The sequence below is a fragment of the Rana temporaria genome, chromosome 5, assembly GCF_905171775.1.
Source record: "Rana temporaria chromosome 5, aRanTem1.1, whole genome shotgun sequence".
In the NCBI taxonomy this organism is placed as follows: Eukaryota; Metazoa; Chordata; class Amphibia; order Anura; family Ranidae; genus Rana; species Rana temporaria.
The window spans coordinates 83,911,381-83,931,031 of record NC_053493.1 but is presented as its reverse complement, the minus strand read 5'-3'; the positions used below and the strand labels follow the sequence as shown (position 1 = coordinate 83,931,031).

At 42.2% G+C, this 19,651-nt stretch overlaps 1 protein-coding gene across 1 annotated transcript in view; it reads left to right on the top strand.

Annotated features, from left to right (window-relative positions):
• The window catches only part of DLEC1 (DLEC1 cilia and flagella associated protein), a 135,701-nt gene extending 133,009 nt beyond the window's left edge, over positions 1 to 2,692 (top strand). The window contains exons 36-38 of the mRNA XM_040352791.1: positions 5 to 158; positions 1,836 to 1,959; positions 2,381 to 2,692. Of these exons, the coding sequence (XP_040208725.1) occupies positions 5 to 158; positions 1,836 to 1,959; positions 2,381 to 2,504 (402 nt within the window). The 3' untranslated portion in view covers positions 2,505 to 2,692. The remainder of the gene's footprint in view (positions 1 to 4; positions 159 to 1,835; positions 1,960 to 2,380) is intronic.
• Positions 2,693 to 19,651: the final 16,959 nt, after the last annotated feature.

The window sequence follows — 19,651 nt, the reverse complement described above, 5'->3', positions numbered from 1 at the left end:
ACAGCAAGTGGCACTGAATGCGTATGTCACAGTGCCAGTGCTTCAGCTATCAAGTGGCACGGTGGATTTTGGTACATGCTTAGTTGGACAGACAAGGACACGAGAGGTTTTCCTCCTCAATAAAAGTGGATCAAAGAGCTACTGGATGGCTCTGCTGGGTAAGTTATATATATCAGAAAATAATCACAATACAAATTAATTAGATGCTGGTTACAGGTGGTTGTTACAGTGCCTTTGGATAAACACTTCATAAGGTAAATAGATGCTTCCCAAAAAAAGTGTGAGAAGCTTTAGAGGGAAGCTGTCAATCTTTGCCCTATGGGTTCCATTGTAGTTACAGGGCATCACTCACAAGAAATCTAAACCGATTAAGCTTTGCTGCCCCAGAATTAATATATGTGTTGGGGGTTGCAGAATGTCAGATTTCTCCCGAAGGATTTAAAGTAGAACTAAAGGCAAAACAAATTTTTTTTTCATTTTGGAATAGTGTAAGGGAGGGTTATAACCCCTGTCATCTGTGTCCCATTGGGGTTATTTACCTTCACTTCCTGTCCCAAACAGGAAGTGAGAGGAAATCCCTGCAAAGGCAGATAGCAGGAGGCAGAACAGTTCTGCACCCTGGGTCTGTGATGTGAAGAGAGGCAGAGCTGGAGGGGGTCTATGATGTGAAAGGGGGGCAGAACTATGTAGGGCTGTGATTTGAAGGGGGCAGAGCTTTAAGGGCTGTGATTTGAAGGGGGGGGCAGAGCTGCGGGAATATATGATCTGAAGGGGGAGCATTTATTGGATTTCAGTTCTTTTGTCCAATCAGCATCAAAATGGGTGTTACCCTAGGACAGTCTGCACAGAAATGTTCTGTCTAGCAATGTCCATTCCTCCAGTTTGCCATCCATCCATCAAGGCATTTTGATATTTTTATAACTATTCTCGAGAACCAACCACACACAGCTTGCATCAGGTCTGTGGGCAGTTGAGAAGTACTGAGGCAGGGTGCTGTGAGATTTTACAGAAGCTATTTACAGCACCCTGCCAGCTCCTCCCACCAGCCATGATCTGTCTACATAGAGAAGCATAGAAAACCAGTAATGCAGTCACACTGAGACTAAAATAAATCAATATGTGATGACAATAGAAAGGTTTAATTTAACCCCCTGACGCTGTCACCCCTGATCCTTTCAGAGGATTTAAATGCTGGGAGGCGGGGGCCTTGTGACCTCTGTGATTGGCTGTTACAGTGTTCACATGATCACAAGCCTCCAGCTCCGCTTGCACGTATTCGTCGGGAGCTGCCATGCCATCTTAGTTATTGTGCTGGAAGCACGCAGTGAGTGCAATCTCAACACAGAAATGTCGTTCCCAATGGACACATGTATGTGGCAACTTGGTGTTAAAGCCCACCCACCCAGCGGCTGTATATATGCAGACGGCCAGCGGGAACAGATTATAATTAAGAACAACAGCACAAAATGCATCAAGACACGTACATTTTGTATGTGCTTTTTGGAATAAAGACCCTCTATATTCTACTCCATTTGTGGACTTCACTTGTGTTTGCGCTTCATGATGGTGTAAATAGCCCTTCTTGTCTGCGTGAATTTTATCATTTCCATGCGTTTTTCATTCACTGGAACATACAGCACAATGCTTGTCATTGCACCTATTGTCCATACATTCATTGTACATAGCAGGATAGATCCATGTCATTGGAGAAGAAAGTGTGTTTTGCGGTAATAAAGACCTATGAGATGCTGAATATGTTGGTGGGAAGCTACTAATATTGTATAATAGAATGTAATATAATAATAGCTAACAATGTGCATATTGGTCTATTTTAGACAAGCAAGAAAGACACAACAACACAGAGGTATTTTCCATCTCTCCCAGCAGTGGGGTGCTGGAGGCTCATGTCAGCCACACATCTGCTAGTAAAGAGATGTTACTAGTCACCTTCACAGCAAGGTAAGAAAACATAATGGGGTGATGTGTACTATCAGCAACTATAAACTGCCAAAGGCAGAACAGTCCTATGTCATTCACTGCCATACACAGATTTCTGCTGGCTTCAAATACAAGACACTGCAATTCTTTAGATAAACACTAGATTCTCACAAATAGTTTGGTCTTCAAACCCTGGCTTTTCCTAAAACAATATGGTTACACTTAATAGAAACCCCCAAACAAACATTTGTGCGGTTTCCAGATTTTAAAGAAAATTTGAGAATTACATTTTTATTATACTTGTATACCTGTGAATATTTTGATGCTTTATTAATACAACAAATATATGGACTTGTTTTTGTTGTTTATCTTTGTTAATAACAATTATATTTCTACATAAGTATATTTCTACTGTAATTCTGTTGTGCCTTATGTTCTTCAGGACAAACGCTGACTATGGAACAGTGGTGACAGTGCACGGCATGCTGGGAGAGAAGCCACAGAGACTAATTATTAGAGGGCGAGGATCCTATGATGAGAAATATGAAGTTCTGCTGAATGCATAGCTCACCATACATCAGTTTTTTAAAGTATAAATACATGTAAAAGTGGTTTTACAATGTGCTGTAAAATATTTCTATACTGTACCTACAGTATTACTGAGGCTGTATGGGCCCATAGCATACAGGTCACAACTACCAAAGAAACATTTAAATATACCACCCCCCCAACAAAACAAAATCATATAATAAATATACAGAGTATATATATATATATATATATATATATATTAGGGCTGTTACTGACTAAAATTTTCGTATTCAATGAATCGATTTTTTTTAATCGACTAATTTCAATTAATTATAACGCACATACATTTTTCGGATCACCACCATATATAGTCCCCACTGTAATATCCACAGACATCTCCCCACTGTAATATCCACAGACATCTCCCCCACTGTAATATCCACAGACATCTCCCCACTGTAATATCCACAGACATCTCCCCACTGTAATATCCACCAACATCTCCCCCACTGTAATATCCACAGACATCTCCCCACTGTAATATCCACAGACATCTCCCCACTGTAATATCCACAGACATCTCCCCACTGTAATATCCACCAACATCTCCCCCACTGTAATATCCACAGACATCTCCCCACTGTAATATTCACAGACATCTCCCCCACTGTAATATCCACAGACATCTCCCCCCACTGTAATATCCACAGACCTCTCCCCCACTGTAATATCCACAATCACCCCCACTGTAATATCTACCGACATCTCCCCACTGTAATATCCACAGACATCTCCCCCACTGTAATATCCACAGACATCTCCCCCACTGTAATATCCACAGACATCTCCCCACTGTAATATCCACCGACATCTCCCCCACTGTAATATCCACCGACATCTCCCCACTGTAATATCCACAGACATCTCCCCCACTGTAATATCCACAGACATCTCCCCCCACTGTAATATCCACAGACATCTCCCCACTGTAATATCCACAATCACCCCCACTGTAATATCCACCGACATCTCCCCCACTGTAATATCCACAGACATCTCCCCACTGTAATATCCACCGACATCTCCCCCACTGTAATATCCACAGACATCTCCCCACTGTAATATCCACAGACATCTCCTCCACTGTAATATCCACAGACATCTCCCCCCACTGTAATATCCACAGACATCTCCCCCCACTGTAATATCCACAGACATCTCCCCCACTGTAATATCCACAGACATCTCCCCACTGTAATATCCACAAACATCTCCCCCACTGTAATATCCACAGACATCTCCCCACTGTAATATCCACAGACATCTCCCCCACTGTAATATCCACAGACATCTCCCCCCACTGTAATATCCACAGACCTCTCCCCCACTGTAATATCCACAGATATCTCCCCACTGTAATATCCACAATCACCCCCACTGTAATATCCACAGACATCTCCCCACTGTAATATCCACAATCACCCCCACTGTAATATCCACAGATATCTCTCCCACTGTAATATCCACAGATATCTCTCCCACTGTAATATCCACCGACATCTCCCCCACTGTAATATCCACAATCACCCCCACTGTAATATCCACCGACATCTACCCCACTGTAATATATACAGACATCTCCCCCACTGTAATATCCACAGACATCTCCCCCACTGTAATATCCACAGACATCTCCCCACTGTAATATCCACAGACATCTCCCCACTGTAATATCCACAGACATCTCCCTACTGTAATATGAGCAGTTGAGGCCGGGTGATGTCAGCGTGCCGCTCTAGGCTCACCTAGGCCGACGCCGGGTGGACCAACATTGACCGCCGCTCCGGGAGCTAGTGCGAAGCCGCGGCCTTTCCTATGGCCGAGGCAGCAGCGGAGCTCTGCGGATCACGTGGTGTGCCGATCCACATATGGTGACCCGTTCGGATCACAGATCATTAAAGATCCGTTGCACCACTCGTACCGATCAAAAGAATTTTGATTGATCAAAAAAATGAACAATTAATCGAGGAATAGCCACAGCCCTAATATATATAAAATCTTGTCGGGCTGCAACTCTCTGACTTTTTGTTTAGTGAAGTATAAAATGTATAATAATAAGAGAACAATGTCCCAGATACACTGTATGCAATGTATATAGAAATTCTCCATGAATGCCACTTGTAGAATGTTATCACACAACACGGCTGTCACAAGGTGGCGATGGGAGCACTATTGGTAGCACTGGAAAAGTTTGTGGTTAAGAAGATCATCTGTGGACTTGTTACTTTTTCACTTTTTTTATTTTATTTAGGACACTTTGCACTTTCCAGTTGCCTTTAATGGCTCTAAACTTATACTGTTTTCTTTTCCGCATAATAGTATGAGAAATTGTTTGATACACATTAACTTAGTTCACTTTTGTTCATGAAAGTTGTTGATACACATTTTGTAAATTACATTTTGTTATACACAATTATACATTTTGGATAGAGCTGCACTTTTTTTGTGATTTGTTTACAAGTTTGAGGTTATGAAGCACTTATCAAGTGCTGGCTGGTTGTCTGCTTGTTTTTGTGGTGCGGATGCGCATATATATATTTTTTTCAGTTTAGTGGTCATGTGACCACTGTACTCAGCTGCTTAAGGAGCTCAGAGAGATGGGGGTGGAGACTCCTATTGCTGATTTGGGAGGGGGTGGCATGGCAGCAGTAGTCCAACCAAAGCACATGCACAGTCTTGTGTGAAATGCAGACTGTGAGAAGCCACTTTCCATGCATGCTCGCTCCCAGGCTGCCCTGTCTGCATCTATTGACACAGAGTGGGCAGCTCACTCAGCACAGCATTTGATTTTCAGCAGCGCTAGCCAATGGCTCCCACTACTATCAATCCCCAGCTCTGTGGTCATGTCTCAACCTTTCTCTTCTCCTTGCCATTCACAAAACAAGGTCTGCGGTTGTGTGTTCTTTAAATGGCCAGGAGAAGCGGGAGGCTGAGACACGGCCGCAGCACCGTGGCCTATGAGACGTGCAGCTCTTACATGCGAGCGGCCATGCGAAAACTGACATGACAGCTTTTGGCCAGGAAAACTGGCCGTGTGTATGCTCCATGTCAGCAGTGTTGCTCATCTTCCTTTAAAAAAGTAATTAGTTACAATTACAAGTTACTTGTCCGAAAAAGTAATTGAGCTAGTGACTGTATTGGCAAAGTAACTAGTTACTCGGCAAAGTAACTGAGATTTTTTTTTTTATATTCTACAATGCAATTACGTTCTATAACATCTTTAATATCAAAGATGTTTATATTAACTAATTGAAGAATAAAAACACTATATACAGTATTTTAGAACATTTCGTACTGTGTACAATTATTAATATCATCATCACACTCCACCTGCCCAGCAATACTGTACAATATAGATTCAGTGTGCAGTGTGAGTGACACTGCCGCAGTGCACACTGAATCTATATTGTACAGTATTGCTGCCTGGGCAGGTGGAGTGTGATGATGATATTAATAATTGTACACAGTATTGCATTTGCTGGGCCTGACATATACTGTACTGTACTATACTGTATAACTGCACTACAAAATTCCTTTACAAATAATGCATATAATCTGATAGATTACTCGTTACCCTCAGGAGGCCCATCGTTACCTAACGGCGTTTATTTAAACGCCGTTAGTTACAACACTGCATGTCAGTTTTCCCGACAGGAAAACCGGCGGCAATCCTGGCGGGAAAAATTAGAACATGTTTTCTTTTTTCCTGCCGGGATTCCCGGCGGTTTTTAAGCCGGCAGTTTTCCTATGGGTAAAGTCTGCGGTGGAGCATACACATGGCCTGTTTCCCGACCAAAGCTCTCATGGCAGTTTTTCTGCTAGGAAAACTGGCCGTGTGTAGGGGGAAAAAGCTACCGAGCAGGTTCTAGGTTTTGCCCTTGGTTTTCCCAGCGGACTTTTTACTGACGGGAAAACCGATCGTGTGTACAAGGCATTCCACTATCTATTCTCAAAAAAAGTCCCCCGCTTCTGCCTATGTTTCCTAACCTGTAAAAAGATCTGTGTACTTACCTATTTTTTACACTGCTTTGGTGAACGCGATCCCGCATGTTCGGCTTTCCTATGCCAGTTAACGGCTGCTGTAGACATGAGGGAGCGCCCGCCAACAAGGGCTGAGCCATGGGAGCCTATGTTTGATGCCACAACTCCCAGAATTCCCATCTGTTTTTGAGCACTCCCTGAGCCAGAGCTGCAGGATCATGTGACTGAACCAGAGGGGGATTAAAAATTGCTAAGTATGTTTTTTTCCAGAATAGGTAGGATTAGGCCTTACTTGCACTTTAAATTGTATATAAACTTTTTTTAACTTGTGCTAGAGTAGTATATTAGAACCTCTGTCTTTTGTTGGCTGTGTTTGCCCATTGGAGTGATCTACATTCTCTGCTTGTCCTGGTGAATATTGTCGATGAAACTGAAAGTGAGAAAATCCAACATTTTGGGTTGTTACCAAAGCAGGGATAAATGGAAAATCCTCCAATATTAAAGGAGAAACATGGGAAGTAACAAAAAAATAAACATCCATACTCACCTATATGTCTGTAGCATTAGTCTGATGCTGCAGCTGTTCCCTGCCAGCTCTGGGACTGAGAACTGAGCAATCCCATGACCACTGATTGCCCAGTTCTTGGTTTTCTGCTCTGCCCCTCTAGTGCTCACGTATGTATGTATCATAAACATGATTGTGTAGTCAATCTATTATGGCCTTCTGGTGGTGCAACCCACATACCGAATTTTACATTGCTTACAAGTGATTAAATAGATCACATTCCTATTGTTACAATTCATAAACGACTTGACATTATAGGACCTGCTACTGGTATTAGACTGAAAATAATCCTCTCTGATGATACATGGACAGCATGGGCTGTAAAACATGTTTTTCATGTTGGATGTTTTTATACCAATAAAGCAATTTTCCTTATCCTTGGTTTGCTAATCGTTTTGTCTCCTGTAAATTCACATTGCCAGCAAGAGTCTGGCCTTGCAAGTCAGACATATGGGGTGGACAAAGGACCAGTCTAGAAAGGCCTCATAGGAAGCCTACCATCAGGCCCAAGAATCTCATGCAGGCATGAATTGAAGGTCGACCCTCAATTGGTATTCCAATCTATGAGTTTGCTCCAGCAATGACCTGGGGATCCAACCAAAGCTGTGCAGAGTCAGAACTATCAGCTGGACATTGGCTGACAGGGATCAGGAGGACTGATCAGGGAGCTCTGAGAACCGAGTGATCAGTGGTGTTTGATTGTTTAGTTCTCAGTCTCATGCCCTGTACACATGATCGGTTCATCCGATGAAAACGGACTGATGGATTTTTTCATCAGATATCCGATGAAGCTGACTTTCATCAGTCGTGCCTACACACCATCGGTTAAAAAAACGATCGTGTCAGAACGTGGTGGCGTAAAACACAACGACATGCTGAGAAAAATTAAGTTCAATGCTTCCAAGCATGCGTCGACTTGATTCTGAGCATGCGTGGATTTTTAACCGATGGACGTGCCCACAGATGATCGTTTTTTTCTATCGTTTTTTTAGCCATCATATAATTTTAAAACAAGTTTCTAGTTTTTTCACCGATGGATAACAAACCGATGGGTCCCACACACGATCGGTTCGTCTGATGAAAACGGTCCATCAGACCGTTTTCATCAGATGAACCGATCGTGTGTACGTGGCTTTAGAGCCGGCAGGGGACAGATGCAGCATTGGACCGATGGTGCATTTTTGTGATTTCTAAATGAAAAAATAAAAAAATATATCAAACTTCACTTTTAAAACCTGTTGGCAAAAAATAAATAAAGACCTGACGTTTGTGTATTCGCTTTCAAGCAAATGTCACGCTGAACTATAATATGGATATTCGCAGTGATATGAATATATCATAAAGTGTACCTGGGACATAGTCATGAGTGTAGATACCTCCCAGCAACCAACCCCTAAACAAGATGACCAGACGATTGGTCACTGGTCGCTGTCAACATCCCTTTGATCTGACAGATCTGACAGAAAAGAGAAGGGGCCAAGACAATGGTCAGTTCTTCTTTTACCATCCAAGCAGGAACATCTGCCAAGTTTGAGAGCCGATTACTCAGCTCTTAATTTGCATAGATTTCCTCTCACTTCCTGTTTGGCTATGAGGCAGGAAGTGAAGGGAAATCTCTGCAATGGGACAGGGATGGTAAAAAAATAAACTGACAGGGGCTATAACCCTCCCTTACTCTATCCAAAATGGAAGAAAAAAGTGTTGCCTATAGTTCGACTTTAAGCACAAATTTCTGATAATTTTATGGAGAGGACTAAGAAGATATGCCAATGGTGCAGCAGAAAACATATAGCACAGTGAGGAAGGTTTGTGGTCCAGGATGATAGGATAGTCAAAATTAGAAGGGGCGCCCGCCACCCCTCAAACAGTTGCGGAATGCCTGCCGTCTGAATACCGGAAGCGCTCGCTTTATGGGGGAGCTAGACTAATTTGCCTCTCAGCCCAGTCCGCCCCATAAGACTGGCGCAACACTAATAGTGTAGCGCAAGCTGCCGGGGACGCTTTTTGAGCTGCAAAACAAAATAGCAAATAAAGAAAACATAATATAGCACATATAATTGCGACACTAATCATATTGTATTTGAATGTTATTAAAAATGACCTTTCCTTTTTAATCTGCAGCCACTCTAATTTTCTGAGAATACATTGCAATATGGCTACATAGAGTTGTTCTGTACACAGAGTGTGTACTGACCACTCCGCAGAAACATCATTTCTTGCTTGTGTGTGATTGGCTCACTAATTTTCCCAGAAGCCTGCCTAAGATACAAGTCAGATTTCAGGCATCCCCTGCAACAAAAATGTAATTTTTGGAGAGATAATTTCAATAGGAGTACGTCTAAGGCCTGGTACACACGATAGGATTGATCCGCGGATACGGTCCGCCGGACCGTATCAGCGGATAAATCCTCTGGCGGATTTGGATCCGTTGGCATGTACTCATCATCGGATCCAAATCTGCGCATAATTGACGATGATGATGACGCGGCGACGTGCGCAATGCTGTCATATAAGGAAATCCACGCATGCGTCGAATCATTACGACGCATGCGAGGGACGGGTTCGGACGGATCGATCCGGTGAGTCTGTACAGACCACCGGATCGATCCGCTGGAGCCGATTCCAGCGGATAGATTTGTTAGCATGCTTACAAATTTTTATCTGCTGGAAATCGGAAATATCCGCGGATAAATTTCCGCTGGAACGTACACACCAGGGGATCTATCTGCTGAAACCGATCCGCTGAGATTTTTCAGCGGATGGATCCTCTCGTGTGTACGGGGCCTTAAGGGATGCAGGCCCAGCAGATTTTCTTATTCGTGCCCTGCAGCTGCACATCTGACAGTTAATTATGAAACCACTCCCAGTACAGAGGCACAGACAAACACACATTGATAACTTCAGAATAACAAAAGGTAGGAATCTGCCACAAAGGTTGTTATAATCCTTGCAATGTGCATAGATCACCCAGAGGGGAATGTTTTTTTTTCCAACAAAAGTGGAGTTATGCTTTAATCATAGCTTTACCATGAATCCATATGATACCATTAATCCATATACTAGATAAGAAGAGTGTGTTTAGGGTGGAAATCATTATAATATACCTTCACATTACCTATAGTACCAGTAGAATTTTATCTTTCCTGGAAACTTAAAAGCAAAATGATAAAAAGTATATGGCAGTTTTACAATATCATAACCCAACACATTACACAGAAAATCCAATTGTTTTGGTTTTCTTAAATTGAAATTTATTAAAAAAATCTTGATTACAAAGGATAAAAATATATAAACAATAATTGACATTTAAAAATGCTAAATTGTTATCTCTGGATTTACAATAGAATATTTATGACTTGTCCTAAAGCTTCTGTTTGTACAGGCATATGTGTCTACAGCTCAGCTATATACAAGGCAAGTCATCTTTGGTCTGTAGCAAGTTATTTTGATTGATTAGGCGCCAAATACCCACTGGAGAGTGAGCGTCTAAGCGCCGCTGGTGAACAATTACCTTGGAGAAGGAGAAGAGAGGGTGGAGAAAAAGGGTGAAGGTGCCCTTCCATTGCTGGTACTCCTATCAAGCTGCTGTGATCTGCTGCCATGTGAAATGAAAGATCACAGAAATAAATCTGCTTGACGTAAAGGGGTTGTAAAGGTTTTTTTTTATTTTCTAAATAGGTTCCTTTAAGCGAGTGCATTGTTGGTTCACTTACCTCTTCCTTCGATTTCCCTTCTAAATGTTTTTTTTTCTTTGGCTGAATTTCTCACTTCCTGTTGCTCCTCAGTAAGCTGTTCTGGCTGACTAACCCCCAGCCAGATGATGGGGGAAAGCTTACTGAGGAGAAACAGGAAGTGAGAAATTCAGACAAAGAAAAAAAAACTTTAGAAGGGAAATTGAAGGAAAAGGTAAGTGACCCAACAATGCACTAGCTTAAAGGAACCTATTTAGAAAATAAAAAACAAACCTTTACCATCCCTTTAATGCCAGCCATGCACATGTCGAATTCTGAACGATTTTTCATTCATAAATCGCACCTTTGAACAATCGTTTAATTTGTGACCATTAGTGGCACAGCAGCAACGGACAATTTTTGTGTGGCCATCTAATTTGAGTGCTTGGGCATGTTGGAAATTTTTGGAAAAACGAATGAATTTATAATCAATGATGGGACAACCATGGGAGAAATATACCATGGGACAAAACTCAATGGCACCATCGGATCACAAAATGCACACATTTTTGATCGTCAAATCGGTCGGAATTAGACCCATTTATGGTCTGCATAAGACCACATCAAGTTTCTGTATCTAAACACTAAGGGATGGGATGAGGTGTTCTAAATATGTTTTTTCCATTTTTTATCACAGCTGTCCCAGAATTCCATGAGCCACATGCAGCCCACTAAGACGTTTTTTTGGTAACAATTACTCCTAATCCAATGTAGTTTATATGGCAAAAACAAAATCCAGGTTTAGAATCTACTACTATCTGGAAGGCCTCAACACTTAGATGCTCTGATCAGGTCATTTTAGACCCTACACTGAAAAATAGATTTAATATAAAGGAAACCTGTGGTAATATGTGTTAGGGTGCCATTTATGTTTAATGGCACACCAAGTCACTGCAGCTCAGATGTGCAAGCATTGCAATGCACCCCACCAGATAATAATGTACTACTAGAAGATTTTATTTTTTATTTTTTGTCCATTCCTGTATATTGGCAACCCATTCAAAATTAATGCACTAAAGGTGGCCATGAATTAATCAAATCTTGGCTGGCTCAGCAGGGACTGGCAGAGATTTAATCCATCTATGGGCAGGCTGATTGTACCAAAGTCGCTCCATCAATCGTTTTGGGTACAACCAGTATGTCGCATGCAATTATTGCCAGTGCCTATAGCTGCTAGCAGTATTCACTGTGTTCTCCCAGAAGGGATGGCTCCTGGTGCCCCCCCCCCACTCTCTAGGAGAACACAATGCCTGTGCGGGAGGGATTCCCCCATCAATACTGTTGATGGGGGAATCTAGTGGTTTTCTTTCCTGCAACCATGAAAATCGCATAATCTATGGCCTGCTTATCACTATGCAGAATAATAAGTGACACAATGTACATTAGAGGCAGTGCCTTAACACATAATGCATGATTGGACCATGTAGGCTGGTACCTCTGAAACAAGTTTTCAGATCAGGTATTTTGATTCCAATCTGACTTAACTTTCTGCATGCTAGTTCCAGTTGGAGACTCAGCTACCAAGTCAGAATTATACTCCATCATAAGGTTCCAGGTATCTAAACAGTCAAACAAAAGGATTGGCCCCGGGACTTTAAATGAAGTGGGTACCGTTACCGCCAGTAAGAATAACAATAGTTATTACAGTATATAATTTATTCAAGTAAAATTATTTTCATGCATAGATAATAACACCAACAGTTGCCAATAAAAAGATACATAAACAAAATATATTGGTACATAAATGTAGTATCGGTCAGAGTACACGGGCATCATACAACCCGACTAGTTTCGCAAGATCCAGCTCGCTCTTCAGGGGTGTGTAACACTGTACCTAGGATGAAAAAATATACATATATGTTTGGCAATATGGCACAGTATTGGTTTTTAAAGGCACAGGGTAGGTGGGGTTCTGGGTCCCCATACTCACCGCTGAGCTTGACCATGGCTACAGGTGTGCAGGCCCAAGACGGCGGCAGCAGGTGCCTCACCCGGAAGCTGAGGGGGCGGAGTCAGAAAGGGACCGCCGACGTCAGCGCAGCTGGACGCACTTTACCATCTGATAACATGGAGGTGCATTCGCACATGCATGCCTCCCTATGACAGTGTGCGCATTCTGCGCTCACATGTCAGCCACCCACACATGGTGTTGGGGGCGGAGCCTTCTGGGCTCTTCACTGAGGAAACACACAGCTGTGGAGATTGCCTGCTGTGTCTCATTACTTTTATACTTGGGATATTCACCATACTCAGGAACCTACTATATCCACCTTGCTATATTTAGGCACACCTATATTCCTTACACACAGCTCATTTCTTGAGATCTCATTACTCATTTATTTATATTTATATATTTTTGTTTTGTTTTTTGGTTTTGTTTTTTGATATCACACAGTCCTCCACATAACCAAGTTCACCCCTTTTTCCTCTCTCTCTTTCTTATCTTGTCACTTGCTAGTACCCCTTTGCTATCCTATGTTTTCCATCATTTCCAGGTCCCTACCATCTTTGACCCAGGCCCTTTATTGAGATGTACACATCTTTATGCTAATACTCATTGATTTTACTTTACTATTGCAGATACTTGATAAACATATTTATAGCTTATACTCTTTATGGAAAAACAAGGTTTCTAGGTATACATCATCATACACACAGTCACAGTTCACCTCTTTTTCCTATCTTGTCATCTGCTAGTATCCCTCTGTTATCCCACGTTTCTTACCATCTCCATGTCCCTACCATCTTTGGCCCAGGCCTTTCATTCATACATATTCTTAAGCTTATACTTATTTACTATACTTATGTTCACAGCCTATACTTTTTATGGACTATGAGGTCTCTATGGATACATCACTACACCTATGCCATGCCTGCTCTCCGTTTGGCCCTTGGTGAGGTCCCTTTCTGACTCCGCCCCCTCAGCTTCCAGGTGAGGCACCTGCTGCCGCCGTCTTGGGGTCACACACCTGTAGCCATGGTCAAGCGCAGTGGTGAGTATGGGGACCCACAACCCCTCCTACCCTGTGCCTTTACAAACCAATACTGTGCCATATTGCCAAACATATATGTATATTTTTTCATCCTAGGTACAGTGTTACACACCCCTGAAGAGCGAGCTGGATCTTGCAAAACTAGTCGGGTTGTATGATGCCCGTGTCCTCTGACCGATACTACATTTATGTACCAATATCTTTTGTTTATGTATTTTTTTATTGGCAACTGTTGGTGTTATCTATGCATGTAAACTATTTTACTTGAATAAATTATATACTGTAATAACTATTGTTATTCTTACTGGCGGTAACGGTACCCACTTCATTTAAAGTCCTGGGCAAATTAATTTGTTTGACTATATGTTATAGGGATGGAAGTGTGTTACTGGGGACACCAGACCTTTCCTCTTTCTGTATAACAGGTATCTAAAGAAAGTCTGAAAGCTCTATCACCAGGCCCAAACACTGTTAGGTGTGAAGCAGGGGCAGGCCAAACTTTATGCAAATATTAACTTCCTGAAAGTCAATATTTCCATAGAAACCTTTGCAGGCACCCACAGCACAGTGAACTGGAGAGCAGAATGCATGAAAGTGCCACCTGGCTCCTTAAAGTGGAGCTCTAGGCTCCTGAAAAAAAGTCAGCAGGTACAAACACTGTTGCTGCTGACTGTTAATATTAGGGCACTTGCCTTTCCACGATTCAGCAGTATCTTCACCCGAGCCGATTTTTCAATTGGCTCTCGGGTGCTGCCGCCACCTTCTCGGCTAAGGGAAATTGGCACTGAAGCCTTGTGGCTTCACAGCTTGTTACCTACTGCGCATACACGAAACACGCTGCATGAATGACCCTGCGCTGGAAGGAGGAGGGGGGCTGAACTTCTGTCTGTGTTCGCTGCAGCAAGCTCAGCCATAAGTGGGAGTGGGTACCTCTCAAAACCAGATACCCACTCCCCTCCGAAACAGGGCTTTCCCCAGGGAAATAAAACATGGATTCTTCTGATAGGCTGCTAGTGACTAGAACTCAGAATTCTTTGCTCAATTTTAGTATAACAGAGTCAATGTATACACATAATTTACAGAACTTTTACAGAAAAGCAGCAATTTTCCACTTGTCGTTACACATTTTGTAACTCTTTGGATAACACTTTTGTATAAAGGATGTCATAGCTGTAGTTATAACATATAAGCATCAATTTTATTGTAAGTAATTTAATAGCATTTTGCTAAAAGTGATTATTAAAGAACTCCACCTACATCAAATGGATCTTTTTAAGGTGTAATGGGGCAACCCCTTGTGCCTATGACTTTTCAGGCCCCTGGTGGGGAGATCTCCCCATCCTGGAGCAATAGTTGATGCCTCTTCAGCTGAGCCATTGCAGTCAGCAGCCTGAGTGAATTCCTCTTCATATTTAATCTTTTAATGCGGTTAAAATGAACTAAAAAGATTATGGAAATAACATTGTGCGAGAGAAAAAGGTGTGCGTCTGTCTTGCAGTGCCATTGTCACTGACCTAAGTTTGTGCTATATATCCAGACAATCCACTAGAGGGTGACTCATACAGCACTTCTAATTCTATTCACATGTGAACAGAAAACAATTGCTGCATGACTCGCCCTCTAGTGGACTGTCAGAATATACAGAGCTAATTTAGGCTACTGACAATGGTAGTTGTAGCAAGGTACACACCTGCTTCTCCCTCACATTGTTATTTCCACATGTTGTTTAATTTTAACCATACACAGCAAATATTATGCAAAAAGAATGAAATTCACAGCCGCTGGTTACGATTAAGCTTTTTTTTTTTTCCTCTCATTGCAGTCTTCCTACCATGAGAGGAAGTGCAAAAATAAAGTACAAGCAACCAAAAACATTATCACATAATACATTACTCCTATTTTTATTATCAAAAGAGACAAAGGTGAAATACAAGTCAGTGATGTATACAAAATTGTCTTTCATATTCAGGGACTCACTCAAATATTAATCCCAGTCTGAGTTCATTGACCCCACTCTCAATCCAAAAGAACATATACAGAATGTATTTGGGTCATTTATGAAAGTAATTATTAATGAAAAATGTGGCATTGCCCATAGCAACCCCAATAACATCAACAATACAGTTTTCTTGTAGCTTCCACAAACTTTTACCCTAAGGGGTGAACCAACCGTAAGGCTTATTTATAGCTGAAATATAAACGGTATATAAGGCCTGGAAAGTATTGGCAACCCCTGCTGTGCTCTTGCTTGGCATGAATGAGACTACACTTTATATTGTATGCAATTCTGTGTGCCTGTCCTTTAGACTATGGCCCGGATTCACAGAGAGCGGGCGCAAATTACGCCGCCGTAGCGCAAATAATATATGCTACGCCGACGCAGCGCAGAGAGGCAAGTATAAAAATTCACAAAGGACTTGCTCCCAAAACTGCGCTGAGTTTCCTAGGCGTAAGCCGGCGTAGGTGGAAGTGGGCGTGAGCCATGCAAATGAGGCGTGACCCCATGCAAATGATGGGCCGAGCGCCAGACAGATATGTATACCGAACGGTACATGCGCCGTCCCGTGGACACATCCCAGTGCGCATGCTCAGAATCACGTCGGAACTACTCCCTAAGATACGACGGATCACTGCCTACGGCGTGAACGTAACCTACGCCTAGTCATAATCACGTCCAACGTAAAATACACCAGCTTGTGTTCCCTGGTGCAGCCCTTTGCATGGATGCTGCTCAGTTACACCTCCTTTATGGGGCATAACTTTACGACATACGTATAACTTACGCGCACTTGCGTTGGGCGCACGTACGTTCGTGACACGCCGTATCTCCCTCATTTGCATATTTGAATAGAAAATCAATGGGAGCGCCACATGCGTCCAGCGTAAATATGCGCCCACTGTACGACAGCGTAAACAAATTACGTCGGTGGGATGAAGCCTGTTTTTAGGTGTATCTTAGTATGTGGGTCCGGCGCACAGATACGACGGCGCATATTTGCACTTACGCGGCGGATCTGGAGATACGTCGGCGCAAGTGCTTTGTGAATCCGGGCCTATGTCTGTAAATCATAACACTGCTTACACTCACTAGGAAACTATTCCTTTCTATTAGCACATCCAAGTCCCCCATCACTTCCTATCAGCTTCCAAAGGCATTTGCTTAGAGCAGGGATCTTCAAACTAAGGCCCTCCAGCTGTGGTGGAACTACATGAGGCATTGTAAAAATCTGACATTCACAGACATGACTAGGCATGATGGGAATTGTAGTTCCTGAACAACTGGAAGGCCGTAGTTTGACGACCCCTGGCTTAGAGGTTTATTTCATACATTTTTGTTTTTTGCTAAAATAAAGATGTATCCTGTATTCAATATCACATTTCACAAAAGGCACAAACTAAACTAAGTTCAGGTTCAAAAGTGCTGCAAGCCTTGTCATGACGGCAACCCACATACAATGCTGCCCTCACCTGAATAAAGATGCTATTGTAAACCAGCTCCATGCCTTGCTTCATGTCATTATGTTCACAGAAACTGCTGTTGGATTGTGCTTTCCTTCACAACAACCTTAACTATATGCGACAAACAAAATAAAATATGGCTTCATGTTTTTTGAACTATGGTGAGTCTTGTGATTCCCCTGAACATCCACTTTACTTCCCCTTTCTCTACAGTTTTATTGCTAAATTTAGCCATATATGTTCTGTAGTGGCCAAAATAGAAACAAATGATCAGTATGTAAATGTTGAGGCTTGGTGCTTCTCCCCGTAACTCTGCTGCCATTATTATGGTGCCCACAACATCTTACTTTCCAAAAACAAACCAATATGTGAGCTCGGAAACTAGTAAATTGGTTAGATAATTATAGGGAAATGTTACTGCTACAACATGATGCACATAACAGTACACATATCTAATCTGCACCAATCTTCTGCAGGGTCAGTGGTCAATGGTAGAATATGGTTCACCCTCCTTTGCCATATTTTAGATATTAATAATAGAAGGAAAATGATCAGGTACAATTTCCTCCATTATGTTGGTCTTTGGCAATAGCCTAAGAACTATACTGAATGTTATTTTTTCTCTAGTGCTGCCTATTCCATTTTTGTTTAAAATATAGGATGTGTATTTTTTTCTTAATTTCACTTTTTAGGAAATGCATTTTTGCTGTCACTGTATAAAAAAATGACCTTTCCCACTTGAAGGCACTGTGCTGGTGTAATGACATTGGTCCATAAAAGGGAAATGTGTGAAAAAACTAGACAGCAGATATAGTTATGGGGTTGTTTAATAAAACTGGAGAGTGCAAAATCAGCTTCCGAGTTTCGTTGTCAAAGCTTAACTGAACAAATTGAAGTTAGAAGCTGATTGGATGCCATGAACAGCTTCACCAGATTCTGAGAGCTCCAGTTTTAGTAAATCTCCCCCTAAGAGTCTTATGCCCCGTACACACGTGTGGAATTTCCGACGGGAAAAGTTCCCGTTGGAAATCCCGAAGGGGGAAAGCCGAGAACCTGCTTGGTCAGTCTTTCCCCCTACACACGGCCGTTTTTTCCCGACAGGAAAACTGCGATGGTGCTTTGGTCGGGAATCCCGGCCGTGTGTATGCTTCATCGCAGTTTTTCCCAAAAAACGCAGAGAAAAAGTCAGCTGGTTTTCCCGGCGGGAAAAAAGAGAACTGGTTCTCTTTTTTTTGTCCGGGCAGTTTTCCCGTCGGAAAAACTGCGAGGAGCATACACACGGCCAGGATTCCTGGCCAAAAGCTCTCGTCACAGTTTTCCCGTCGGGAAAACCAATCGTGTGTAGGAGGCATAACAGTTATGAAGGAAGAATGGGGCTTTTGAAAAGTGTGCCAACAAGAACACAGCATTGTAGACTATTGTAGCCACTGTGCCTGATTTACAATCAATAACACTGGTGATTCATTTCAGATAATCTATACGATATACTAGATATAGCATGGACTAGAGTGGCCAGTATTCCCCAGAATAATAGACCTTCAAATCCCATTCTCTTTATAAATGTTTAAAGCTGTCAATACACAAGACTGTTTAGGAATGATTCTGCCTTTTTCATAAACTCAACTGCAAGCCTGTTGGCCTTGGTATTGGAATGTGGTACCCTCTGGATCACCAGAAACCAATGGGCCCATGTATGAAGGTGCTTAGTCTTTAGACCTAGACATTCATTGGAAGCCATATCTGGCCCTAGTATTGGAATGTGGTACACTCTGGACCACCAGAATCCAATGGGCCCATGTATGAAGGTGCTTAGTCTTTAGACCTAGACATTCATTGGAAGCCATATCTGGCCCTAGTATTGGAATGTGGTACCCTCTGGATCACCAGAAACCAATGGGCCCATGTATAAAGGTGCTTAGTCTTTAGACCTAGACATTCATTGGAAGCCATATCTGGCCCTAGTATTGGAATGTGGTACCCTCTGGACCACCAGAATCCAATGGGCCCATGTATGAAAGTGCATAGTCTTTAGACTAATGCCATGTACACACGGTCGTTTTTCGGGCATTAAAAAAAAACGAAATTTTTTAAAACGTAATTTAAAATGATCGTGTGTGGGCTTCACATCGTTTTTCGGCTTCTGAAAAAAATGTTGTTTTTCGTGTTGTAAAAAATGATCGTGTGTGGCCAAAAAGACGTTTTAAACCTGCGCATGCCCAGAAGCAAGTTATGAGATGGGAGCGCTCGTTCTGGTAAAACTACCATTCATAATGGAGTAAGCACATTCATCACGCTGTAACAGACAAAAAAGCGTGAATCGTCTTTTACTAACAAGGAATCAGCTAAAAGCAGCCCAAAGGCGAATAGAACTTCCCCTTTAGAGTGCCGTCGTA